The sequence below is a fragment of the Macrotis lagotis genome, chromosome X, assembly GCF_037893015.1.
Source record: "Macrotis lagotis isolate mMagLag1 chromosome X, bilby.v1.9.chrom.fasta, whole genome shotgun sequence".
NCBI lineage: Eukaryota > Metazoa > Chordata > Mammalia > Peramelemorphia > Peramelidae > Macrotis > Macrotis lagotis.
Window position 1 is genome coordinate 632869614 of NC_133666.1, and position 24785 is coordinate 632894398.

A 24785-nucleotide genomic window follows, 5' to 3' on the forward strand; every position below is an offset into this window, starting at 1 on the left:
ATTAAAATGAAATGATTAAAAGACATTATTTGCAAAATTTTGGCTATGAAAAAAGATCACAACTAGAATAGCAAATGATTTTTCATCACTTGCACACCACAATATCTCCATTTAGTTTACTCCAGATACGGATTAAAGTTTCAAGAATTCTCTTTGAATTTCTCAAGGTAATAGTTAAATTTGGTTTCTCAGGAATTGAGTTATTTTTATTCCTTTTCCTTTATCCTTTTTTTCAACTATCATAGTAAAGCTAACAATCATTCCCAAATACACTGTAAACTGCAAATTCTTCCAATTAATTCTTTATCATGATTTTAATAACATAATTAAGACAGTGCTTACAAGAAGTTTCTCCTTACCATCTTTTACTGTCTTCTCCCTAGTTTATCTCATAGATCAAAGATAAAAAATACATTCTTTCTCCTAATTTCTTAGGGAGAAGCCTTTTCTCAAAGCAAGGCATTTCTGCCAACCTACACTGTTTTCCCCACAACATTCCACTTGTCTGCCTTAAATCCAAATCACTCTGGCTCTCACATACTGGCCAACAATAGGTCCCAGTCCAAGTCTCACTTGGTCATGACTCTGATGGCTAAGAGTAAGTGTAAATAGAAATGATTCCTCTTTTGGCTAGAAACTCTGAGGGTAATCCTGTATCAGATTAATTTTTTTTTCTGATTAGGAAAAAAAGTCATTCTCTGCCTCATTTTTACCTCATTTTAATCACCGAATAGGCATTGCATCAAACAAACCGAGACTTAGGGAAAACCTTATAACTTCAAAGGTCAAGGCCTCCCACTGCTTCTAAGGTCTTCTCCAGTAGTCCTGTTATATATCTTGCCACTAGTCCCAGATGGCTTAAGAAGAGAGAGGGGCTGGTGACTTTACACACTGAGCCCCCCCCCATTTAAATCCAATTCTCATGCATGTCATGGCATCAACTTCCCAGTGTCATGGTCAAGGAGAAATAACAACCATTTGGCTCCTTAAAGTATAGTAACTATAACTGCAGACTCTAAGCATAGTCCAAAAAAAGGTGTATACATACACAGAAAATGGGAAGAGGACACACTGGGGGGCAAAGAAGAAATCAGGAAAAAGGAATCATGGAAAAGGTAATGCTTGAATTAGGTTTTAAAGGATAGGAATTAAACAGACAAAAAAAGTAATGTTATTTTAGTAAAGATACAAAGTGAATAAGTAGAGGTAAGAGGAATTAATCAACTTAGAGCACAGAATATATAAAAGAATAATATAAATTGAAGCTGTTAAAATAGATTAGCACCAAATTGTAGTGTCTTAAATGTTATGTTCATGAACAAATGACTTAAAAAGACAAGATTTTAACAAATAAATGACCCTATGTATAAAAGAGATAAGAAATCAAAAAACAAGAGCAGGAAAAAAAAAGATAAGCAATTCAATTTTAGAAACATTTTGTTAAGTGATATAGGACATCAAGGTATAGAAGTCCTGAAGATAGTTGGTGAGGCTAGTCTGGATAACAAGAAAAAGGTCTGAGGCTAGAGATAAACACTTTGGTGAGTCTTGTGCATGGATGAGAATACTTCCTCTGTGAATATAGAGAATCAACAAAATTGCCAAAGGAATGTATGTAAAAGACAGCAGATGGCCAAGAACAAAGACAGAATATTAGGTCAGAAAGAGGACAAAGAACCAACAAAGGAAACCGAAAAGGTGAGAGAGAATAAGTAAGAGTGAAAATAGGGAGTAGTGGTCAATTGTTAACAGATGTGTCTCAAAGAGATCCAGAACTATGAGGAATGGGGGAGAGAAGGAAGCCTTTGGACTTAGCAATTAGGTCACTAATGAACTCTGAGAGAACAGTTTCCCTTATAGTGGTTGTGGTAGAGATATCAGATTAGGTTACAAGAGTAGGGAAATTAAGCAGCTGAGATATCAGGTACAGAAAATTTCTCCAGTTTGTCAGAAGAGAAATGAAGTGGTAGCTGGATGAGATAGAAATGTCAAGGGAAGGTTTGAAAAGATGAGCACATCTCTAGAGACAAAAAGTAATCAGTGGAAAAAAGGGATGCTTTAGAGAAAGCGATTAAGGGAACAAATAAAGCTATCAGTGTTGGTCTCAGTAAGGCTTCTTCTGTAACAGAAGAGAAGAATGATAAAGGGGAAAATGATACTGAGAAGTTTTGAAAAATGCAAGGGGAGTTCAGGGAACTCACACTAAATAAATTCTACCTTTCATGTGAGAGGGCCAAATCATCTTAAAGGGGGGTTGGAGGTACAGTTGGGAACTTAAGGATAAGATTTGGAATAGTCACTACAAGGAGAAAAGAAATATGTAAGAGAAGAGTTAAGGACTTTGGACAAGGAGAAACAATGAGGTTACACAATAGAAATGGGAAGTAGAGGAGATGATCAGATTAATGTTACAACTGTCTCCAAAGTTCACAACGGCCTAGAATTAGAGAAGAGAAATCTTTGGAGGAGGTTCCCAGGAATAAGAATTAAGAGGCTAAGAACAAGTTAACAGGTTTCTCAAGGTTCAAGAGGAATGACTAGTAAAAAAATTTAGCATACCTTGGGGTCAAGTCTGAATATGGATATGAAGTCAGTAGGGTGCTGGAAATGACCCATCCGGAGCCTCCCAGAGAGAACTCAGAGCTGGAAATGAAGAGTTGGGAATCATGGGCACTGAGACAACAGGTAATGCCTTAGTATGACCAAAGGAGAAAGGAGAAAGATAAAGGGGAAAAGCCAAGATCAGAGTCTGGGGAGTCAGAAGGAAAAAAGGTGCCATGGAAAACAAAGCATAAGTTATTTCAAAGATGGGGAAAGCAGAAAGAAGAGTGTGGTGCCAAAGACACCAAGAAGTACAAAGTATCAAGGAGAAGATGGCCAGATATCAAATGACACAAAGACAAGTGAGAAAAAGTCGATAAATTTGGGCAATAGAAGCCTTTGGATGATCTTAGAAAAAGTTTCAGAAGAGTCAAGATAGTAGAGTAATAAAGAAGCAGCAGCAGGATATAGAGGAAAGTACTAGATTGGTGCCAGAGGCCATGAATTTGAAAACCATCAATGGCATCTGTCAATGGGACCTTAAATAAGCTCTTTCCCTCTCAGTCTGTTTCCTTTTTTGTTACATGGGGAGTTTCCTTCCAACTCTAAATCTACAAATAAAGGGCAGTCAGGTAATGTAGTGGGATAGAGCACTGGCCTTGGATTCAGAGGACAGGAGTTTGAATCCTACCGCTTACTAGCTGTGTGACTTTGGGTAAGTCACTTAACCCTGACTGCCCCGCATCCGGGGCTGTCTTCAGTTGTCCCGATTCGTATCTGGCACTGGACCCAGAATTCATATCTGGCACTGGACCCAGATGGTTCTGGAGGAGAAAGTGAGGCAGGTGACTTAGCACAGCATCCCCCCTCAACTCAAATTCAATTCGTGCTTGTCATGGCATCACCTCCCTGATGTCCTCGTCAACTTCAAAAATGAAGGACAAACATTATAAATCTAAGAATGTAGAAAAAAGAGATTTAAAGTAGCTTGAGGGTCAAAAGGAGGGGGGTTCCTATTGCTGCTCTTTTTTTTTTAAAGATTTGTAGATCTGAATTACTTTGTAGGTAAAGAGGAAAATGAGAGTAAAAGATTAGAGATGCAAAAAGAAAAAGAGTGATTGATGGAGCAAAGAAAATGATGCAAAGGACAGTCTTGGCCAAAAAGGGACCCCTAATCTTTAGTGACAGAAGATGCATGAAGATACCAAGTGGTCAAAGGGAAAACAAAGTACAGAATGGATTGAGGGTAAAGGGACTCACTCAAGTTGATAAGCAATAGATCCAGCACCTATAGCATTTACTTTAAAGTTTCCAGGGCAGTTAGGTGTTGCAGTGGATAGAGCACTGGCCTTGGATTCAGGAGGATGGGAGTTCAAATCTGGCCTCACATAATTGACTCTTACTAGCTGAGTGACCTTGAGCATCCAGGACCAACTCCAAATCATCCTGATTCATATCTGGCCACTAGACCCAGATGGTTCTGGAAGAGAAAGTAAGGCTGGTGACTGTGCACAGTATCCCCTTCACTCAAATCCAATTCACATGCTTGTCATGGCATCACCTCCCTGATGTTGTGGCCTTCTTCAAAAATGAAGGACAAACATTATATAAGGTTTGCAAAGTGCTTTTATATAATTTGTCTCATTTGATCCTCACCAACCACCCTAGGAGGTGCCCATTTTACAAATGAGAAAATTGAGGCTGAGAAATAAATGATAGTAACTAGAAAGTGACTAAAGTAGGATTCAAACTGGGAAGTTAATGACTTAAATTCCACTCAGGAATTTAAATTCCAGATGCCACCTACCACTAACCCTCTACATACAAGTGTTCAACAACTATTCCTTAAATTAAATTAAAAAAAAACCCAACATCTATCTGCTTAATTCTCAACCTTATTTGTGTAATTAGTAGGGGAAGTCTATGGATTCTTCCCAGAAGAATGTTCTCAAATGCATTAAATAAAATACATCAAATTATAAAAGAAGCAATTTATTTTGAAATGTGGATACCAATATTAAAAAAAGAATCCAGAATCCAAGTTAATATCTCCTGTTGTGAAAAATATATCTGCATACACTGGCTCCTTACACAGCCATCCCTTCACTCAGGCCCTTATCTCCCCATCCTAGATTACTGAAGTAGCCTTTTAAAAGGCCTCCCTGCCTCCAGGGTCTCTGCACAGCTGTTCACATCTTGAGAGTCCTCCCCTACAGTTTCCTCAGCCTCCTTACTATTTCCCCCTCCCTGTGCTCCAGGCTACCTGCAATAAACACACAAACCCTCATCTGCTGACCTTTCTGAGAGCCCAATTTTCTGTCCTTCCTTGTATGTATCTCAGAAGTCCTCTCTCTCCTCTCAAGCACTACTTTTCTACATAAGTCAGTTTCCTAACTTTTCTCTTTTCTCATTTTTTGAACAAAACAACAGAGAATAATAACCATAGGGGAGACAACTATTGTGAAAATAATAGCAACAAAAATATTTGAATAGTACTTTAAAGTCTTTCAAAAGGGCTTTAAATCATTTCATTTCATCTTCACAAGAACCCTGGATAAGAAATATTATTGTCCTCAATTTACAGATAAGGAAACTGAGTTAGAAGTCAAATGACTTGCCCAGATCAGACAGTCAGTACGTGTCCAAGTCTGGATTTTAACTCAGGTCTCCCTGATTCCAGAACTAATGTTCTCTCCCCTGTACTATCTCATAACAACACATTAGAACAATTTCAAATCTGTGAGGTGCTTTAAGTCTATTATAGTATGTTTGAGATCATGCCTTGAGGGTATGTCCAAGTCTTCCCAACTTATAAACATCTTTCAGCGAATTCATCTTCTCAGTCAGCCAAACTCCTAGAAAGGGTCAACTCCATTCAATGCTGCCTTTTCTCCTCTTATCGTTCTGCAATCCTTTGTGTCAGGGTTTTCAACATCACAACTGAAAATGCTTACTTCCAAAGTTATCAATGATCTCTTAATGGCCAAATCTAACAATCTGTCCTTTCCTTGCCCTTTGTGGACTTTCTACTTCATTTGGTACTTTTTGGCCCCTGTGTGTCCCCCACAATCTTCTCATCCCCCCCCAGGTCCTCATGGTGTTCCCCACTCTACCTCTCTTCTCCTTCTTGGGTTCTTTTGCTGCTTCATAGTCCATATCACATCCTCTATTGTGGGTGTTTCCTAAGGCTCTGTCCTGAGCTTATGCACCTAGCCCATCACAAGTGCTCAATAAATATCTTTTTAGTCATTTGTTCATTCATTCATTTTCTCTCTTGGTGAGAGATGAGTTTAATCATCATTTCTCTGAGGCGACTCAAGTCTTTTCTCTATCCAGTCCCAGTCCCCTCCAGGCTTCAATCCCAACAGGCTTATTGAACATTTCAATATTCCAGATGTCTCTGTCTCAACATACCTAAAAAGCCTCTTTTCCCCCCAGTCCATCTTTTCTTCTAAACTTTTCTATTCATGTTAAGAACATCAATGTTCTTCCAGACTTCCAGATCTGTAAATTTGTCCTCATTTGTGACTCCTCACTTTCCCTCAGCTCACATGTCCAATCAACTTGCCAAATCTTGCTATTCCTACAAGTACACACTGGCTCCTTACACAGCCATCCCTTCATTCAGGCCCTTATCTCCCCATCCTAGATTACTGAAGTAGCCTCCTAAAAGGCCTCCCTGCTTCCAGGGTCTCTGCACGGCTGTTCACATCTTGAAAGTCCTCCCCTAGTTTCCTCATCCTCCTTACTATTTCCCCCTCCCTGTGCTCCAGGCTACCTGCAACACACACACAAACCCCCATCTGCTGACCTTTGTGAGAGCCCAATTTTCTGTCTTTCCCTGTCTGTATCTCAAAAGTCCTCTCTCTCTCTCTCTCTCTCTCTCTCTCTCTCTCTCCTCAAGCACTACTTTTCTAAATAAAGTCCTTCTCTGTGCTCCCAGAAGCTAATTTTCCCCCTCTAACTTCCTCCGGTGTACCTTGTATTGATTCTGCAGACTTAGAGATGTATGGTTTTTCTCCATATAGAGAATATGAGTTCCTAAAGAGTAGGACCTGGACCATTCTCTGCAGGTTTCCTCAGTGCCCAGCTGGCTGGATGGCTGGTGGGTTGGTTGTTCTTGTCCTTGCTATGTTAGAGTCAAATCACAAGTGTGCCCACCTGTGGCCTCTCAAACCAGTATAAGTTTGGAATGTTCCACTACATCAGGCCCAAACAGTCCATGTGGACCCCTGGGATGGGGGCTTGACACAAGTAGGCTTAGATCAATGGTTCTTTCAGTCATGAGGAGTTGAAAGGAAAAGTGACCCCAGGTACATACAAGAAAGATCAAAAATGTGAAGCACAGAATGGAAAAGGTTGGAGATAATATTCTAAAAAGTAACATATCAAAAGCCCAAAATGGAGAACTTTACCTTATAAAGGCCAAATCCTGGATCAATCCAGTCTGTTTGAGAGGCTGGTCCAGGCTGCCCATCGATTTCCAGGGTTCCTTCTCCATGGTTGGAACTCTTATCAGATTCACTCTGGCCTGAGCCACAGCCTGAATCTGTATCAGAGAGTTCAGAATCCTTTTCTTTATTAGGAACAGAAAGTACAGCTGGGCTTTGTCGAGCCAGCAATTGAACAATATCGTTCAGACCAACGCTATAGTCAAAAAGAGAGTGCCCATCTTCCATCTGTGAAGAAAAGCACAAAGAGTGTTAATGAAAAATCCCCTCCATTTCATCTGTCTTCTCAGCCCTGCCTCTTGAGTCTTAAGGGGGCCTCAGAGGTGCTCCAGTCCAGTCTTTCTACCTGAACCAAAAATCCCTCTACCAGACAAAGCTAGTCTTTGCTTCCTTTGCCACTTAACTGGTCAATAGCTAAAGAAAGTAGGTTTGGTTTTTGCTTTTTCTTTTTTAATATCCAAACAATCTGCCTGCCTCTCTTCCCCCACTGCTCCTACATCTGCTTTCTGGAATCAGCTAGAATTAATCTAACCTCTCTTCCACATGATGGCCCAGTTTTCCAGGTGAGCAACCCATTCCTTAAGAGATACTTGAGGCCCTTCACCAATCTGGTCACTCTTCTCAAAACACTCTTTAATTTATCAATTTCCTTCCTAAAATATAATGCTCAGACTGAAATAAAATGTTCCAGATTTGGTCTGAACTGGGCCAAGTCGAATAGGAAAATAATCTCCCTTATTCTGACAGCTCCATTTTTTTGGATTTTTGAATTACACTGTTAAAGAACACTATCTGGATGTGCTTTCTGGTTCCCTACCTCCTCTCCATGGTGTATTTATAAAGTTAATTTTTGAAAAGTCAAGACTATCTTTATCACAATTACATGTGAGCCTATTAGATCCAGTCCAACATTATGGCCTGTCACAACCTTTTTGGATCCTGACACAGTGATTCAATTTATCTCTCTTCAAAAAAAAAAAAACACCCTGTAAGGATATAGTGCAATTATCTTATTTTTGCAGATCCTTCAAGCATTAAGTGCCTTAACCAAGATAACTCAACTAGTAGTATAAAAGAACACAGGTCAAGAAGCAGTCATTGAGTGCTTACTATTTGCCAGAAAATATCCAGAGGACAACAAACTTTATATCATATAATGAATGCAGAAAAAGCCCAGAATGGTTACAAGGTCTGGTTTCAAAACTGATGGATTATCTCTGTGATCTTACCCAGTTGATTTCTCTGGTTTCCTTAATTATAAAATGAAGTGGTCCAGTGAAAAGGAACCAACCCCAGAATTCTTTCCTTTTCCAAATCTTATCCTAACTAAGCATTAGAGCCAACATTCAAACTCAAGTCTTTTGATTCAAGTCCAGCATTCTAAGATACCAGATTGCCTCCTCATATCATCACTTCCACGCTACAAGAGTACCTTAGAACCTTCTCCTGGCAATTCATGTCCATCAGCTCCCTTTCAAGATACAGTTTAAACTTCCAAAGACTTTCTCTGATTCAAGTCATGCTTTAGCCTTTACTTCACCAGTTACTATCCAGAAACTGGTATTTGCATATACTTGTACTTTTGTAAGTATCTGCACTTTCACACTGAAACACAAATGGCATCTATATTTCCTTAATAAGATTGTAGAACTTTTTTCCTTTACTTCCTAACACCATCCAAGGAAGAACATTCAGGAGGCACTTAAATTAACTAACCAGATCACACTCATACCAATGGAAGAGATGCAAAATGGAAGTGAAAGGTAATGAATAGCAATGCTATCTCTTTGAGCTATGGTTAATCAATCATATTCCAGTAAGGATCAACTGTTTACAAAGGAAATCAAACCACGAGCTTCAACATTCTCCTAATTCAGCACTCTTTCCGCAACCCATGATGTTGCTCTTAAAGGATCAACTACAGACACAAGTAACCTGAGTAACCAAGTTCATGTCAGTCACCTTAGAGGAAAGTAATTCTTCAGTAAAAACCACAAAACTGATTCCAAAAATAACTTACACTTCATCTTTGGACATCCCAGAATTTCTTCGTAAACCTTAAGAAGCCTCATAAATGTCAGTGAGCCTCACCATTACGTGAATATGATCCCAAATGACTTGTGCATTTCTGAGGATGCAAACTAGAACTAAATTACTAAATGCAAACAAACATATAATAGATACATACTTCAAAGTGCAGCTTTTGTAAACGTCATACAAAAGCTAATAGTTTCTTAAGCACTTCACATACATTGTCTCATTTGATGCTGACAAAATCCCAGTGAAGTAGTTACCTTAGGTATTGCCATTTCACTGAAATGAAAACATTAAGAGGCTCAGAGGAGTTCAGTGACTTGTCCATGGACACCCCATTATCAGAAAGGGGAGTAGTTAAGTCTACCTGATTATAAGGCCAATCCTCTCTTCACTAAATCATGCTGCCTCTAATCAAGTTCTCATTAGAAATAACAGAGACAGAGGGTAAACCTTTGCATAAATGGTCATAGAAGTAAAGAAGAACCAAGAAAATAACATAATGAACACCACACTGGAAATGGAAAGAATGACAATAATAAAACAAATGAAACTAAATCTTGTGAAATTATCTAGACCCAGCTTGGTCCGGGGGCTTTGGGAATAAAATACTACTTCTAATGTCAGACTTTCTCAATATATTGGTTAGTTTGGCAGAATTCCACTTTTTCATTTTTTTATTCTCTTAGGGATGGTTTTCTGTGACAGGGAGGGGAAGACACATTGAGAAATGTGTTTTTAAACACAGAAAACCATTTGAAAGAAGTGATTCATTCCATCATTTAACAATGGTTGAGGTCCTACTATGAGCAGAGATGATCCCTGAGCTATGACACAACATTATCTAGGTTAGGCCTTGATGAATGCCGGGTGGCAGTGACTTAACAGTCTACTACAATTAAAGAATTTAAAAAGTAAAGGTTGATTTCCTGTTGAAGATAGAACTGAAATACTTAGTTTAGATCTGACCCTCAACAGTCACTGACAATAAATGACACTAGAGCCTAATCTTTAGAAACAAAATGAGTCCCAGAACCAGACATTCACAAAAGTTCTTTATACTCAAGACTCATGGGCATACATAGAACGTGAGAAGAATATGTCCAGGTGTACTGGAAAACTCAGTTCATTCTACAGTCAATTATCATTTATACCAACAAAAAATTATCAATTTGCTAGAGTAAATGGAAGGAACAGGAAGAACAGCAGCAATAGCAAGAGCTGGTCCATTTCCCAATGATCATTGCTGGAAGGGATTTGTGAAATCTGGGACACTAATACATTGTTGGTGGAGCCGTGAACTCATCCAACCTTTCTGGAGAGCAATTTGGAATTACATCCAAAGGACAACAAAAATGTGCATACCCTTTGATCCAGCAATACCACTACTGGGTCTATACCCTGAAGAGATGATGAAAAAGGGTAAAAACAACACTTGTACAAAAATAGCCATAGCAGCTCTGTTTGTGGTAGCAAAGAATTGGAAATCAAGTAAATGTCCTTCAGTTGGGGAATGGCTTAATAAACTGTGGTATATGTATGTGATGGAACACTATTGTTCTAATAGAAACCAGGAGGGAAGGGAATTCAGGGAAGTCTGGGAGGATTTGCATGAACTGATGCTGAGTGAGAAGAGCAGAACCAGAAGAACATTGCACACCCTAATAGAAACATGGGGGTGATGATCAACCTTAATAGATTTGCTCATTCCATCAGTGCAACAATCAGGCACAATTTTGGAATATCTGCAATGGAGAATACCATCTGTATCCAGAGAAAGAATTGTGGAGTTTGAAAAAAAGACCCAAAACTCTTACCTTTAATTTTTTAAAAAATTATCTTATTATGTAATTTTGCTATCTCTTATACTTTTATTTTTTTCCTCAAGGTTATGATTTCTCTCTCATCACATTCAATTTGGATCAATGTATTCCATGGAAATAACGTAAAGACTAACAGATTGCCTTCTGTGGGGGGTGGGGGAAGAGAAGTACACTTAGGGTGCAAATTGTAAAATTCAAAATAAATAAATTTTTAAAAAATATTAAAAAAAGAGTTGGTCCATTTTTCCTCCTCCAAGAGACAGAGTATACTAATCAAAAGCTCTAGATAAGTGACTTAAATATTTACATACATACAATACAAAAGCTACTAGACTCATCGTTATTGATTAGTAAAACTGTAACCTAGTACTCATAGGAAAGAAGACTATTAAAAGCCTACAATGAAGCTGCCATTAAATATCCATTCCTTTGATTGAAGACTTTAGATCTGGGTTTTGGTGGTGGTTTTCATAAATGGAGGGGGGATTAGAGGGAGAGAAGGGCAAATGGTGATGCTAAAGGAAAAAGGGAGATCATTGAATGGTTTTAAAACAGTAAAGAGACAGTTTTAGAATGAATATGTTGAATTATATGTTTTTTTCCTTTAAAAAAGCAATTTACAATATTGTTTCATATACAATGCTTTTTTTCTGCTCTTTGCAAAAGAAAGTGTTCATGTTAACTGTGGAAAAACTAAAATTTTTTTTTAATAAGACTTTAACCCCATTTAAAATTTTAAAACACATCATGATCACTAATATAAATTAGTTTTTTAAATTTAAAATTCAAATCCTTTCCAGCTAAGGATATTTTTTTTAGAAGATGGAAAGCCTAGGAAGCAACTCATATACAAGAAGCTTTATTCCACTATGAATAAAAATGGAGAGAAACTGTTTAGGACTCCTCTTACTAAAGTATCACATCATAAAACTATAAGGACGAACTTGAAGAAATGTTGATTCCTAAGCAATGATGACCAGAAACTTCAACTTCAATTAATGCCAATTTTTGTCAATTTGCAAAATGAGGTGGCCGGACTATATGACCAATGAGCTCATTTCTGTAAACCAATCAGACCAGTTGAGTTAAAGGAGTGAGTGGCATTTTGAATACTGCAAGGTGAAGAAATATTGGCACATCAATCACCTAATTTAAAGAGGTACATCATGCTCTCTCCAAATATTCCTTTTGGTTAATGTTATCTACTTTTACCCACAAACCTGAGCTTGTCCAACAAAAGAGGACCAAATCAGGGGGAGCAACAGGAACTCTGATAAGAGGCAGAAAGCAGAAGAATTCTTATGAAGAAACTGAAGTTCAGAAGTTAAGGTGACTTTACTCAAAGTCACAGAGTAAAGAAGAAGCAAAGTCTCAACTTAATTCCAAGTCCTTTGACTTCGGTTCAGCTGCATATTCACTGTAACAAGTTGTTTCCCAGGGAAACATCTCCAGGTTTCCTCATAGTGGTCATATTTTACACCCTTCCACCCTAATCTTAAATTCTTTAAAGCATATTCATGATTTGCCAGAATATAATTTGATCTGCTGCTTAAGAAGATATACATAGACACAATTTAAGAGATTAAAATTTTCATATACTTTTCCATAAGTCTAACACATATAGGTTTTAACACAAAAGACTTTATCGAAGACCCTTCCTACAGGGCTTTTCAAAATATCTGTACATCAATATCCCAACAGACATTCACACACAAATTAATTCTAGATTTAGACACAAAAATAACAATGTCTGAAGAGCCACTTTTAGTCAACAAGCTTGCTCAAACATCTAACCTCAATAGGCTAATCACACTTATTGTGTGGCACACCACTGCCCAGCATAGTGGACCCTCATTAGAGAGGGTGTAAAATTCTAAGAGCAAAGCAGAACTGAAGCAGTTCAAAGGAAATGTGATAGGAGCAAATTTTGAGTAAATATCCCAGGTGTTCACATGGACTATTTGTACCCTATCTGTGGGTAGAGCATTTTGAGCTCATATTGGTCTGATCAGGCAGTCAGACAGACTGTAATTTGTCTCTAACACAGTGATGTCATTTTGGTCTTCTTCAATAACAGACAAGAACTAACCAAAAGAGTGAAATCAGGGACCAGAGAATGATCTAAGTTACAATTCTGGTCTGATTATCTATATGACCTTAAGCAAATTTTTCTCTGGGTTTCAGTTTTTCCATCTATAAAAATGAGAGACTGGATATTGCTGGAAGAAATCAAAGTCACTGAGTCACCCACAGGAGTTGTGTATGTGTACAGCAGTTCTGTAACAATTTAGAAATAAAACAAGAAATGATACTGATCTGCCTATCCTGTGACCCAGATATTCCATCACTAGAATCAAATATTCCAAAGAATATATGATAGTGGAACATTCCCAAGCTCTTATTGGGCTGATCAACCACAGTGGAAACTAGTAATTTGTCTCAAACACAGTGTTCATTTTGGTCTTCTTCGATAATGAAGGACAACGGACCATTCCAAAGAAGTTATTAACAACCAGAACATCTCCTAGGTCTCAAATTGTCCTGATCAGCATAAATTATAACAAAAAAGTTAGAAATAGGAGAATGACTGAACAAATGACAACCTATAAAGGGCTATTATTCACCTATAAAGGACGAGGGATTCACAAAAACAAAGGAGGATGTGTTTAAAGTGGTACAGTGAACAAAAAAGACAAAGGACAATATTCAGCAGTAACAAAGTCGGCATGATGAGGCAACACAACTCCAGTCAATTACAGCTGCCACCATCAGGACCAAACTATCAAAGTTAAAGGAGACAACTTTCCTATCTGGTTAATAGTACATGACTGGGGCAGCTAGGTGGCACAGTGGTGGACAGAGCACTGACCTTGGAGTCAGGAGTACCTGAGTTCAAATCCGACCTCAGACATTTGATAATTGCCTAGCTGTGTGGCCTTGGGCAAGTCACAACCCCATTGCCTTGCAAAAACCAAAATAAACAAACAAATAAATAAATAAATAAAAGTACATGGCTGTGTTTCAGGGAACTTGCTGTGTTAGGAGGTGGATTTACTTGTATCAAAAAAACCCCCAACAGGTCAATCATGTTTAAAATATTTAAGAACTCAATGAACTGCTATAAAAACATGAGTCAGGAGTACCTGGGTTCAAATCCGGTCTCAGACACTTAATAATTACCTAGCTGAGTGGCCTTGGGTAAGCCACTTACCCCATTTGCCTTGCAAAAAACCTAAAAAAGAAAAAAGATATTTCCTTCCCTTTATAAAGCCTCTAAAAATGCAATTTCAGAATACAAATTCAGATTCAGAACCTAATTAGTTCTAACAAAAAAAAATCTTAGTTATGCAAGCAGAGATAAACCATACTCAGTAAGAAATCAAAGCTATTGATATTAAGATCATTTATTTGATATAATACTATGAATTATACTCTCAACATTAAGTCAGCTTATCACCTTTATAAAGATTATTTTGAAAAATATATATACATGTATGTATATGCATGTATACATATATATGTATATACATATACATATATAAATTACATATGTATATATGTGTATATGTATATGTATGTGTACATATATATATATGATGGAGGGAGGAGAGGGAGAGAGAAGAGCACTGTTCTCTCCTAAAACTAGATGTAATCTCACACCTTCAACTAACTGCTGGACAAATACAGTGGGAAACTCAATTGGTACTTCAAACTGATCCACAACTAACTTCCTAAGTTAACATATATAAAGAACTATACAAACTTTTAAGGACTATATAAATTTCAATTGTTAATGTTATTATTAGTCCCCACTAAACTCATTCCCCTTCTCTCACCTCTCTCTTTTTCTTCTGGCTATGACATTATCATCTCTCCCACTCTTCCAGGATGGAATCTCAGCATCATTTCTGATACTTCTTTATCTCCTTCTCTCTCTCTCTCTCTCTCTCTCTCTCTCTCTCTCTCTCTCTCTCTCACCCTTTCCATTATAATTATGAATTATGAAAACCAACATTCAAAAGCTTGCAAAAAGAAAGGTTGAATACTGTCTTTGCATGTAAACTAGAAAAAAAATTTTTAAAAAAAGTTCTATGATCTTAGTCTCCATTAAGAGGCACTTCGGCCAGGACAAAAGGGAGGATCATCTCCTAACCTTTGCCTATCTGAAGTACTGTGTTCTGGACACCAAAATTTAGTTTAACATTAGCAAGTAGGAAAGCACAGAGATTAAAACTATGCTAGTGAGGGGGCCTTCAGCGCAAGTCTGTGAGGACTAGTTAAGAGAAATTAAAATATTTAGCCTGGGGGGAAGCTGAGAAAGGACTAGATGATTCCAACTTCAAAGGATTCTTTAAAGGACTATTACATGGAAGAGGAATTAGACTTGTTCTTCCAGGTCCCAGTGGGTAGAACTAAGAACAATGAATAGAAGTTTCAAAGAGCCAAATCTAACCTTAGGGGTATAAATTTAGAATAGAAAGGGAGCTCAAAGATCAGATAGTCTAAAGTTCCTCATTTTTTTTCTTTAAAGATCAGGAAAGTAAAAGCCTAAGTGACTTACCCGGGGTCACAGGAGTAGTACAGAATGGAATTCACAGGATTTAAACCCAGGTCATTTGACTCCAGTAGGTAAAAACTTCCTAAACAATGAGAGCTATGCAAAAGAAGAATGGGTTTTGGGGGCAAATAATGGGTTGCCCTAATGCTGGAAATCTCCAAATGAAAAGTGGAAAGTCATTTATTTGATATAGAAAAAGATTCATCCTTGCCTTAAAGAAGCCTTTTTGTCCTTTGAAGTTCAGCTCAAGTACTATGTCCTCTCTAAAACCTTCTCTTGTTCCCCAAAGTATAAAGTCTTCCCTCTCCAAATTTCCCAAAACACTTTTCTGTGTTGCTATTACCCCCCACACACCATACTTCTATAAGTCCAGTGAAACAAAAGCCCAAGTCAAGTGACAATTGTTTTTCCACTTCATGTGTCCAGTGACATACACAGAAGTTTAACAAATATCTGCTGAATGAATGTCTGAATTGTGAAGAAAACAATTTCCCCATAAGTGCCTGCAGCCTGATGATTGAGGAATCCACTCAAGACCAACTCTAATCCCTTTAGAAGATAGATAAATCTAGTTCTTGGAAGGCTATGTCAGGGGAACCCAAGCTCTGGCAGTTCCTAAGAAGCAAAAGAGACTGGATTCATTGGTGCAATTCTAACAGACTGTTGTCTATCCTAACCCTGATTGCCTCTCCTCCAGTCTTCCTGATTCCTATCTGGCAGCTGGACCCAGATGGCTCCGGAGGAGAAAATGAGGCTGGTGACTTAGCACAGCCCCCCTCACTCAAATCCAATTCACAAGCTTGTGGTGGAATCATCTCCCCTGATGTCCCGGTCTTCTTTGAGAAGAAAGGACAAACATCATCATCATCATCATCATCATCATCATCATCATCATCATCATCATCATCAACATTCCACCTAGTAAAGAACAGAGGCTTAGCAGAGATCTAGTCACTGGATGAATTTTTTGAATGAGACCTGTTGTCAAGAAAAAGGTTGCAGTTTGCACAGGTGAAGAAAACAATATTAAAACAAAAATTACAAATTCTCTTTTTTGAAGGGGAGGCAATCAGGATTAAGTGACTTTCCCATGATCATGCAACCAGGGTCAGTGTTCTATCCACTGCCCCACCCTACCACCTACCTTCCCCACAATCAAGAATTCTTTAATATTATTCTGATCTTTCCTCAGTAAGAAAAGAGGATGAGAAAAATAGCAGAACCTATTAACAGCAAAGGGGAAAAAACTTTTTCTTTGTACCCGACCAGTGTGAAAAGCTGGATATAATGTGATAAATATAGAGGTGCTTTGTAGTCTACTATTAATTAGTAGTCTACTAATTAATTATTAGTCTACTACTAATATTAATAATACTTCATCACGGTGGATGAAGATTACTATTGTGCAGTAGACCACTGGTACTATCAGGTGATAAGCAAACTATAAAGACTGCAAATGCAGGAGGAATTCTATTGCCCAAGGACCATATCATCAGACCATTGGGCAGTATGATACATTTTTCAGTCAAACAAATGAGGAAAATCATCTCAGAAGGCAGGAGGAGTAGCTCCTGAGTCAATAGCTCCTTTCTTGACAGAAGACAATTAAGGAAAGACAAGTGCCCCATAGCATGTATACCTGTCAGAACTGGTGTAGGTTTTCAGCAAGATCCAGGGGTATCAGAGTCCAAAAAGAAGTTAAAAAATAGAAAAACATACAACATTGAATATTGAACAATACATTCAACTGCACAATAACTTTTTTCTCCTATCACTTCTATTTTCATAAGCTTTTTGAAAATGCTCTTCTAGGAGGAAAGAGAAATGAATCACAGTCCTGTTTCTAATAAGAACAGGGAAAGTCTACCAAATCATATAAACCATGCCAAGCTTTGGGAATTCATGAATCGCTAGATGGCAGCATAATCCTATTTGCATTCTAAACTCAATAGCAACCCCCCCCAAAAAAGGCGGGCATTTAGCTGACAAACTTACTACTCAACTCTACCATGCTGATGCAGACTATCTATATTCCCCTTAATTGAACTATGTTTAGATCAACATAAATGTGGAACCTCTGCTAAAATCCTATGAAAAAAAATCAACTGAAGGAACAGAAGCGTCTCAAGACAAGAATCTCCAAGTTCCTTTTCTTCCTAGGGCCCCTTGGCACAGGGAATCTACACCTTTTGATTACACTTGGGTTGACTCTGGGGACTATACCCTCCCCACAGAGAACAAAGGTTTTCTTATTTATACTCCTAGGATGGTTATTAAAGGTGAAGCTGGGACTTTTCCTCTAAAGACACTTCATTAGCTCTTAATTGACCCTGAAAATTGTTCTGTACTACACAGAAAGAGAATCCTTTGGGACAAGGGATCAAAAGGGATTTTTAAAAAGAGAAGGCAAACCACAAGTGCTTAAGGGAAACTTAAATACTAGCTGATCCACTACTTTGTTTTGCCAGATTTAGATACCCCTAACAATAATGAAAATAGTTAACATATAGCATTTACTGGAGGTCAGGAATTGTTCTAAGGCTTAACATTTGTTAACTCATTAGATCCTCACAGCAACCCCTTGAAAGATGCTGTTTTGCAGATGAAGAAACTGAGGCAGAGGTAACAATAGCAGATATTCCTCCGAAGGCTTCTCTTGCTGGAAAGAGTCAGAAGGGAAAAAGGGGCAGTTTACCTGTTTTCCCCGATAAAAAAGTCTTTGTCTCCCTGGTTCCACGTTGAACACTTCCTGGATCTTCAGCCTCAGCTCTTCCACCTTGGTGAGCTTAGACAGGGAGTCGACCCGGTGGGTCTCCTTGCCATCCATGGTCCGAACCTGGATCCACATGTTGGTAGCCCTGTGGGAAGGAAGGAAATAAAGAGGGAAGGGATGGAAAGGAAAAAGAGTAAGGAAAGAAAGAAGGAACCGGTAAGAGGAAGAGATAAGGAGAAGGAAAATAAAGGAGGGAGGGTGAGGAGGTAAAGGACAAGAAAGAAACGGGAAAGAAAAGCCAAAAAAAAAAGGAAAAACTAAAAAAGTAAAGGAAGAAAAAAAGGAAATAGAAAAATAATAGAGGAAGCAATGGAAAGCGAAAAGGTGGTAAGGAAGGAAAATAAAGTGGGAGGAAAAAAGGTGGAAAGAGGTGAAGGAAAACAGGAAGGAAAAAGGGAAGAAAAAAAGAAGGAAGGAAGAAAGAAGGGAAGTTGAGAGAAAGCCAGGGTTTATCCTCACGCCCCGCCCGCCCAGCGGTCCGGGGGGGGGGGGCTCCCCCTACTCCAGAGGGGGGCGGGGCCCGCGCCCTGCCCCCCACCCCTGCCCCGTCCTCTCCGGGGCCTCCACAAGGCAGGCCCCGCCCCCGCCCCGCCTTCCCGCTTTCCCCCCCGGCCCAGGACTCACCTCCCGGGGAGCAGAGGTGGTCTCGGGCCAGCCTGCCCAGGCCCGCCCGGCCCCCCACCGATTCCCCTTCCGCTGCCCGGGGCCGCGCGCGCCCCCCCGCCCCCCACCCCCCAGGAGGAAGAATCCATGAAGGCTCCACTCTGCCCCGACCCTCACCGCAAGCCTGCAACACGCCGCCCCCCGCCCTTCGGTCCAGCCCCGAAGCCGCCGCGTCCACTATTGGCCAAGCCCGCCCCGCGGGCCCCGCCCCGCCCGATCCCATTGGCCCGGGCCCGGGGGAGGGCGGCCCCAGCCAGCCAAGGCGCGCGAAGCGGCTCTCCGCGCCACAATTGAATTCGGACTTGGGCCCAGAGCTCGGCTCCCGCGAGATCATGCAAATGAGCCATCACTTCCTAAGGGGCCGGGGGAGAGGGAGCGGGACTGGCGCTCCGGGGCCCGGGCTGCGGCTGGCCCAGGGGTGGCAGCTGGCCTCGAGTGCCCACCCGGAGGCAGGGGCAGCTTAGCGCGTCCCAAGAACCCCCGCATGGGTGGGGGGCTAGGCGCTCCCCAAAGAGAGCCCCCCTCCTGAAATGCCTCTAGCGCTGGGGGGCGGGGGTGCCCCCAAGTCGCCTGGCACTCGATGGCGCACGCACCGGAGGGGGCAGACAGGGCCCTCCACGCCCCCAGCTGGGTGACAGCGCTGGGGGGTCCGGGGTCACGTCCGCCGGCGGCCCTTCCCGGGGTCCTCGGTGCACTCCGCAGGCCTGGGGGGCTCCCCACGTCTCCCACACAACTCCGGCCCCCCGCGGGAGCGGGGAACCGGCCCGGGCCGGGCCCTCCGCCCTGTCCCGGAGGAAGCCCAGCAGCCCCCAGCCTCAGCTCTCCGGGCCCCGTTCGGCCGCCGCCCCGGGCCAGACAAGCGCCGCAGACGCGGGGGCAGCCCCCGCCGCCGGCGCGCGGCCTCCGATGCCCCCGGCCGGGGCGCCCCGCGGGCCGAGCCCCGCGCACTGACAGAAGACTCACCTCCGCCCGCGGCGCTCCCAGCTGCTCTGCAATTTCCCGCGAAAGCCGCGGTTTGTAGCTTGGCGCTGAAAAGCCCCGGCCCCGGCCGGCGGCTCCTGATTGGCCGCCTGGTGGCGGGAATTAGCGCCGAGGGGCGAGGAGGCCCGCCCCCCCCGTCGGGGGGCCCCTGGCACCGCCCCCCGCCCCCGAGAGCCTGGGAGGCGCCGGCGAGCGGGGTGCCCGGGGCGGCGGCGGCGGCTGGGGGCGCTGCCACCCGCGCTGCCACCCGCAGGGGCACCGCGGCCGCCAGCCCCGGCCCTCGAGCGCGGAGGGGGCGGGGGGCGATCCGGCCCTGGCCCGACCCGAGCACCCCCTCCGCATTCCCGGGATGGCCCGCCTCCTTCCTCCCACTCCCACACAAAGACCCCGAAAAGAAAGGGCGCGGGGACAGGTGGTGCGGCTGGCCGGAAGCTTGGGAACGGCGCGACCGCCCGGCTCCCCGCGCCCCCCCGCCCCGCGGCCCGCGGCCCTGCCTCCCCTCCCCCAGCCCCGTCCTGGCCCGCGCCACAAGTAGGGCTCGGGCTCCCCCTCCCGCCCAGCTCTGGCCCCGAGCACGTGGCCCGGAGCGGCCCCCCAGCCTCGGCCCGCCGGCGCCCGGCGCCCAGATGGGCCCAAGGGCCATTCCCGGGCAGGCCCGGCCCCTTTCCCGCCTCGGCCCCCCCCGCCTCCCCCTTACCTTCTGCGAGCCCGGACCCAGCCCTGGGCCCTCCGGTGCTCCCCGGGGCCGGCTGGGCCGGAACCCCAGCAGCCGGCCTCGGACAGCGCTGGCCTGACAGTTGCTCTCCGCTCCGTAACCCTGCACCGAACTCAGCTGAAACAATCTCTTGTTCCAGGGACCGGCCTTCCCCGTCCGGGTCCCAGCCACAAGAGGGGCTCTCCGCTGCTCCTCGGAAAGCTCTCTTCTTCCAAACAGAAGTGAACTTTTTTTTGGGGGGGGGGCAGGCAACTTTTCTTTGTCAGAGCCTCTCCACATCAAACCTCTTATTGCAAACATATCGAAGAGCAATAAATGAGGATTATCATTTAGGGGAACCTGACTAATCGTACTCACTGAGATCCATACATGAATCCTGGAACTAGAGTCCTGGACGGAAGGGAAGGCTCCCCAAGGTCACCTAGTTTAGTCTCTTACCTGGTATGAGATCCAGCACAGTGGTTTGATCTGAGAAAGTCTTTAAAAGTGCCTTTCAAAATATCCCTAACTAGTCATTACCCCTCTTCTATTGGGGACTATAGAATGGTAAAGCTACTGACGTGCCCCTCCCATTCTCCAGTGTCCCAGGCTGGGCTGACCTAGAGGAGTCAATACCCTGGGAGGGCATCCAAAGACAACATGAAGGTCAACAAGTCAAGTGGGCACTGAAAAAGCGGTGGTCCTGGCTCAGAAGGTTAGAGGTATCATTCTTGATCCACTCTACCTCCTCTAGTCTCCCCTCAATAATCCAATTGAGAGCAATTGTTATTATAGTTAATCATTTCAGTTTGTATCTGACTCTTCATGATCCCATTTGGGGTTTTCTTGGAAGAGATACTGGAATAGTTTGCCATTTCTTTCATTTTGCAGATGAGAGACTTCGGCAAACAGAATTAGGTGATTAACTCAGGGTGGAACAGTTAGTAGTATCAGATTTTTAACTCAGGAGAATGTCTTCCTGACCAGGCCTGGCACTCTATCCATTACTCTACCTAGGGAGGAATTAAAGAGCAATGGAAAGAGGTAGAAGACCTGCCTGGTTCAAATCTGCCTCTGTCACTCCTTGTGCAAATCTTGGGCAAATCAGTTAGCCTCTTTAGACCTCAGTTTCCTCAACTGTAAGGTACTGAGTTTCACCTGCATGGTCTCTGGGGTCACTTTTTAGCTCTAAATCTTTAATCCAGACTCTAGCTACTAAAATAGTCATTTAACCACAGCACCTATTCCCCACACTTGTTAGACTCCAATGACATCAAAAATTATTCTGCGAGTTATTATACAAGTGCTATATAAATCCTAGCTATCCTTATTGCCTCTAGGATAATATATAAAATCTTCAAGCTTCACATTTAAAATCTTCTTCAGTCTGGTTCCTACCTGCTTGCCCAGTCTCACTCCATCTTGCTCCCCTCTGTAAACTCTTCATTTTAAGGAAAGTGACCTGCTGATTATTCCCTCAACCTCAAGTTCCATTTCTTACCCTATCCTTGTCTTTACACAATTGTTCCCATGTCTAAAATGGACTCACTGATCACCACTTTGAAATCCTCCTATATAAGATCTTTCTTTATTCATCTTCTCCATTGCTAATGCTCTCTGTATACCTGTCTCTCTCATTCCCTCTCCTCCCTCTTAAAAGCATTTTTTATAGATCTTGTATTTATCAGAATAAATGTTGTATTACACCTATACCCCTTAGTAAAATAAAAGTTCAATTCAAGGATTGTTTTGGTTTCTCTATTTGTATCCTGAGCACTTAGGCACAGTTCCTGAGACATACAAGGTAATTCATGAATTGAATTTGTGGGGTTACTGAAGCTAATTTTTTCTAGTGTAGACTTCCTTTGGGACTTCTGTGTCTATATGTACAAGTGAGGAGTTGTAGCTGATAACTTCCAGATGCCTCTGCTGAATAGAGAAAATGGAAGAAAATGGTAATAATATTGATAGCCACTTCAATAACTGACAAAGTATTTTCATCAAAACAACTCTGAGAAGGAGGTAGGATTGTTCAGTGAGAGTTTAAATACTAGCTCTATCATCTGTGTGACTTTTTACAAATTATTTAACCTTTCTGGGCCTCAGTTTCCTCATCTGTAAATTTAAAGATCTAGCTTGTTGAACCTCCAAGATCCCTTTTAGTTCTAGAACTACAATCCTTTGAAAGTAAGCATTATAAGTATTGATTTTCCCATGATTTTTATCCCATTTTGTAGATGGAGAAACCAAGGCAAGAAAGGAGTGAATTCCCCACAGTCCCATAACCAATTTTCTGAGCACAGGGAGAATTCATCACTGAAGAGAGACATCACTGGAACTTCAAGAAGCTGCCAAGCAAGCAGGATATTAAGAACAGGACTACAGAGTCAGGAGAAAACACATCAGAGAATTACAGAAAAATCAGAATTAGAAAAACTTTCAAAAGCCATACAGTTCATCCCATATCTGAACAATAATTAGCTAGGGTTCCCCTAAGATCTTCAGAGATTGATTTTTTTTTCCAAGGGCTATCTGCCCCACTTAGGGACAATTCTGATAATTCTGATTGTCTCAGTATCATAATCTAATCTGCCTCTCTGTAATCAGCAACAACACAAGGCTGGATTTGGACCCACATGCCCTCACCCCAGAACTAGTGCTTTTTCCACAGATAATTCTGGAATCTGCAACACTTTGAATGCAAGATAGAAAGTGGGAATGATGGGAAAGTTCAGGAGCTTCAAGAATTAATATAAGAATGAAAGAAAACAGAAAGGGGGATGAAAAGGTATCAAAAACAGACTTTGCTTTCTGATTTTGCCTTGAGCTCTACAGCAGCCTCCTCCTAAGTCCCCCCTAAAATAAGCCTTTTACAGACATACAGAGGGTTATCTGAGGACTCTTCTAATTAGCCTGTTTTAAAAAGAAAGTTTGAATTATCAAAGAAGCTAACTTTAAAACACACACACACACACACACACACACACACACACACACACACACACACATAAAATATGTCCTCGATAGGACAGGAGAAAAGGTAATAAGGATATTCTGAAGAGCAAACAGAGAATGAACAAGTAAATTTTATCCTTGCCCAACTGGCAAAAGATACTCCCAGAAATTTTTTCTTGGTACTGTGGATTCCAAATAATGTTCTATAGATCTTGATCCTGATGAGCAGGAAATGAGATCTGATCACCTTGGAACCCTTTTTATTAAAAAAAAAATTATTTAAGGCAATGGGGTTAAGTGACTTGCCCAAAGTCACATAGCTATAGGCAATTATGTCTGAGACTGATTTAAACTCAGGTCCTCCTGACCCCAGGGCTGATGATCTATCCACTAAGCCACCCAACTGCCCCAACACCTTGGAACCCTAAAGATGGGGAGGAATTGGGAATAATCATTAATCTACTTTATAATTATACTGTATTATTACCATATATATTACATATAGTTATATATCATTACATATTATACTATATTATCCTACAGACATTTTGTCAAGTACTTTACAATATTATCTGAATTAATCCTCACAACAACCCTGCTGAGGTAGACACTGTTATAATCCTTATTTTACAGAGGAAGAACCTAAGGAAAACAGAAGCTAAGTGATTTGTCCAAGGTCCCCCAACTAGTAAGTGAAATCAAGCCTTCCTGACCGCAAGCACAGCATTGTACCCACTGTGTCACCTAGTTATGCTAAAGGTCATTGAAAGCCTCCTCAGAAAATATTGTGTAATGCTCTGCCACAAGCCATTTCCATGTTGATTTCTTCAAGCTCTTTTTCTTATGATCTCACAATTTTTCCATTTACTCACTGGGAAGTTGTTTAAGGGAAGATCCTACAGTGTGTTTATACACATTAATATATATATATATATTTATGTATAACATATACACAATATATGCACCATATGTGTATGTATGTGCATGAATATATATATATATATATGTGTATTGTGTGTGTGTGTGTGTATACATATAGACAAGAGCAAACCTGGGATATAGAAATAAAGACATCTTACTATTCCTCTGATTTCTATTCTCCCTATCTCATTACCCAGTCATTGACTGGCAAGGTCTTTCTTCCCAAAATAAAATATACTAAATGAGTTTTATTCATCCAAAAGTCAATGAATTTTTCTTCCTTCTGTATGTCAAAAAAGTATACCATGAGCAGGTTAACTTTCCATCTTATATTTAAAATAAATTTTGGAACAACAAGAAAGTTTAGAGTAACTTAAACCCAGAGGGTTAT

The 24785-nt window shown here is 41.5% G+C and overlaps 1 protein-coding gene across 3 annotated transcripts in view; it reads right to left on the reverse strand.

The window, feature by feature from the left end:
• The window catches only part of UHRF1 (ubiquitin like with PHD and ring finger domains 1), a 39596-nt gene extending 19696 nt beyond the window's left edge, over positions 1–19900 (reverse strand). The window contains exons 1-3 of one of the 3 annotated variants that reach the window (XM_074203936.1): positions 19807–19900; positions 18103–18265; positions 6957–7220 (exon numbers count right to left, since the gene is read on the reverse strand). In XM_074203936.1, the coding sequence (XP_074060037.1) occupies positions 6957–7220; positions 18103–18255 (417 nt within the window). In that variant the 5' untranslated portion in view covers positions 18256–18265; positions 19807–19900. Of the gene's footprint in view, positions 1–6956; positions 7221–18102; positions 18438–18804; positions 18829–19806 lie in introns of those variants that run through there. The other 2 variants (XM_074203934.1, XM_074203935.1) reach the window with 2 other exon arrangements.
• Positions 19901–24785: the final 4885 nt, after the last annotated feature.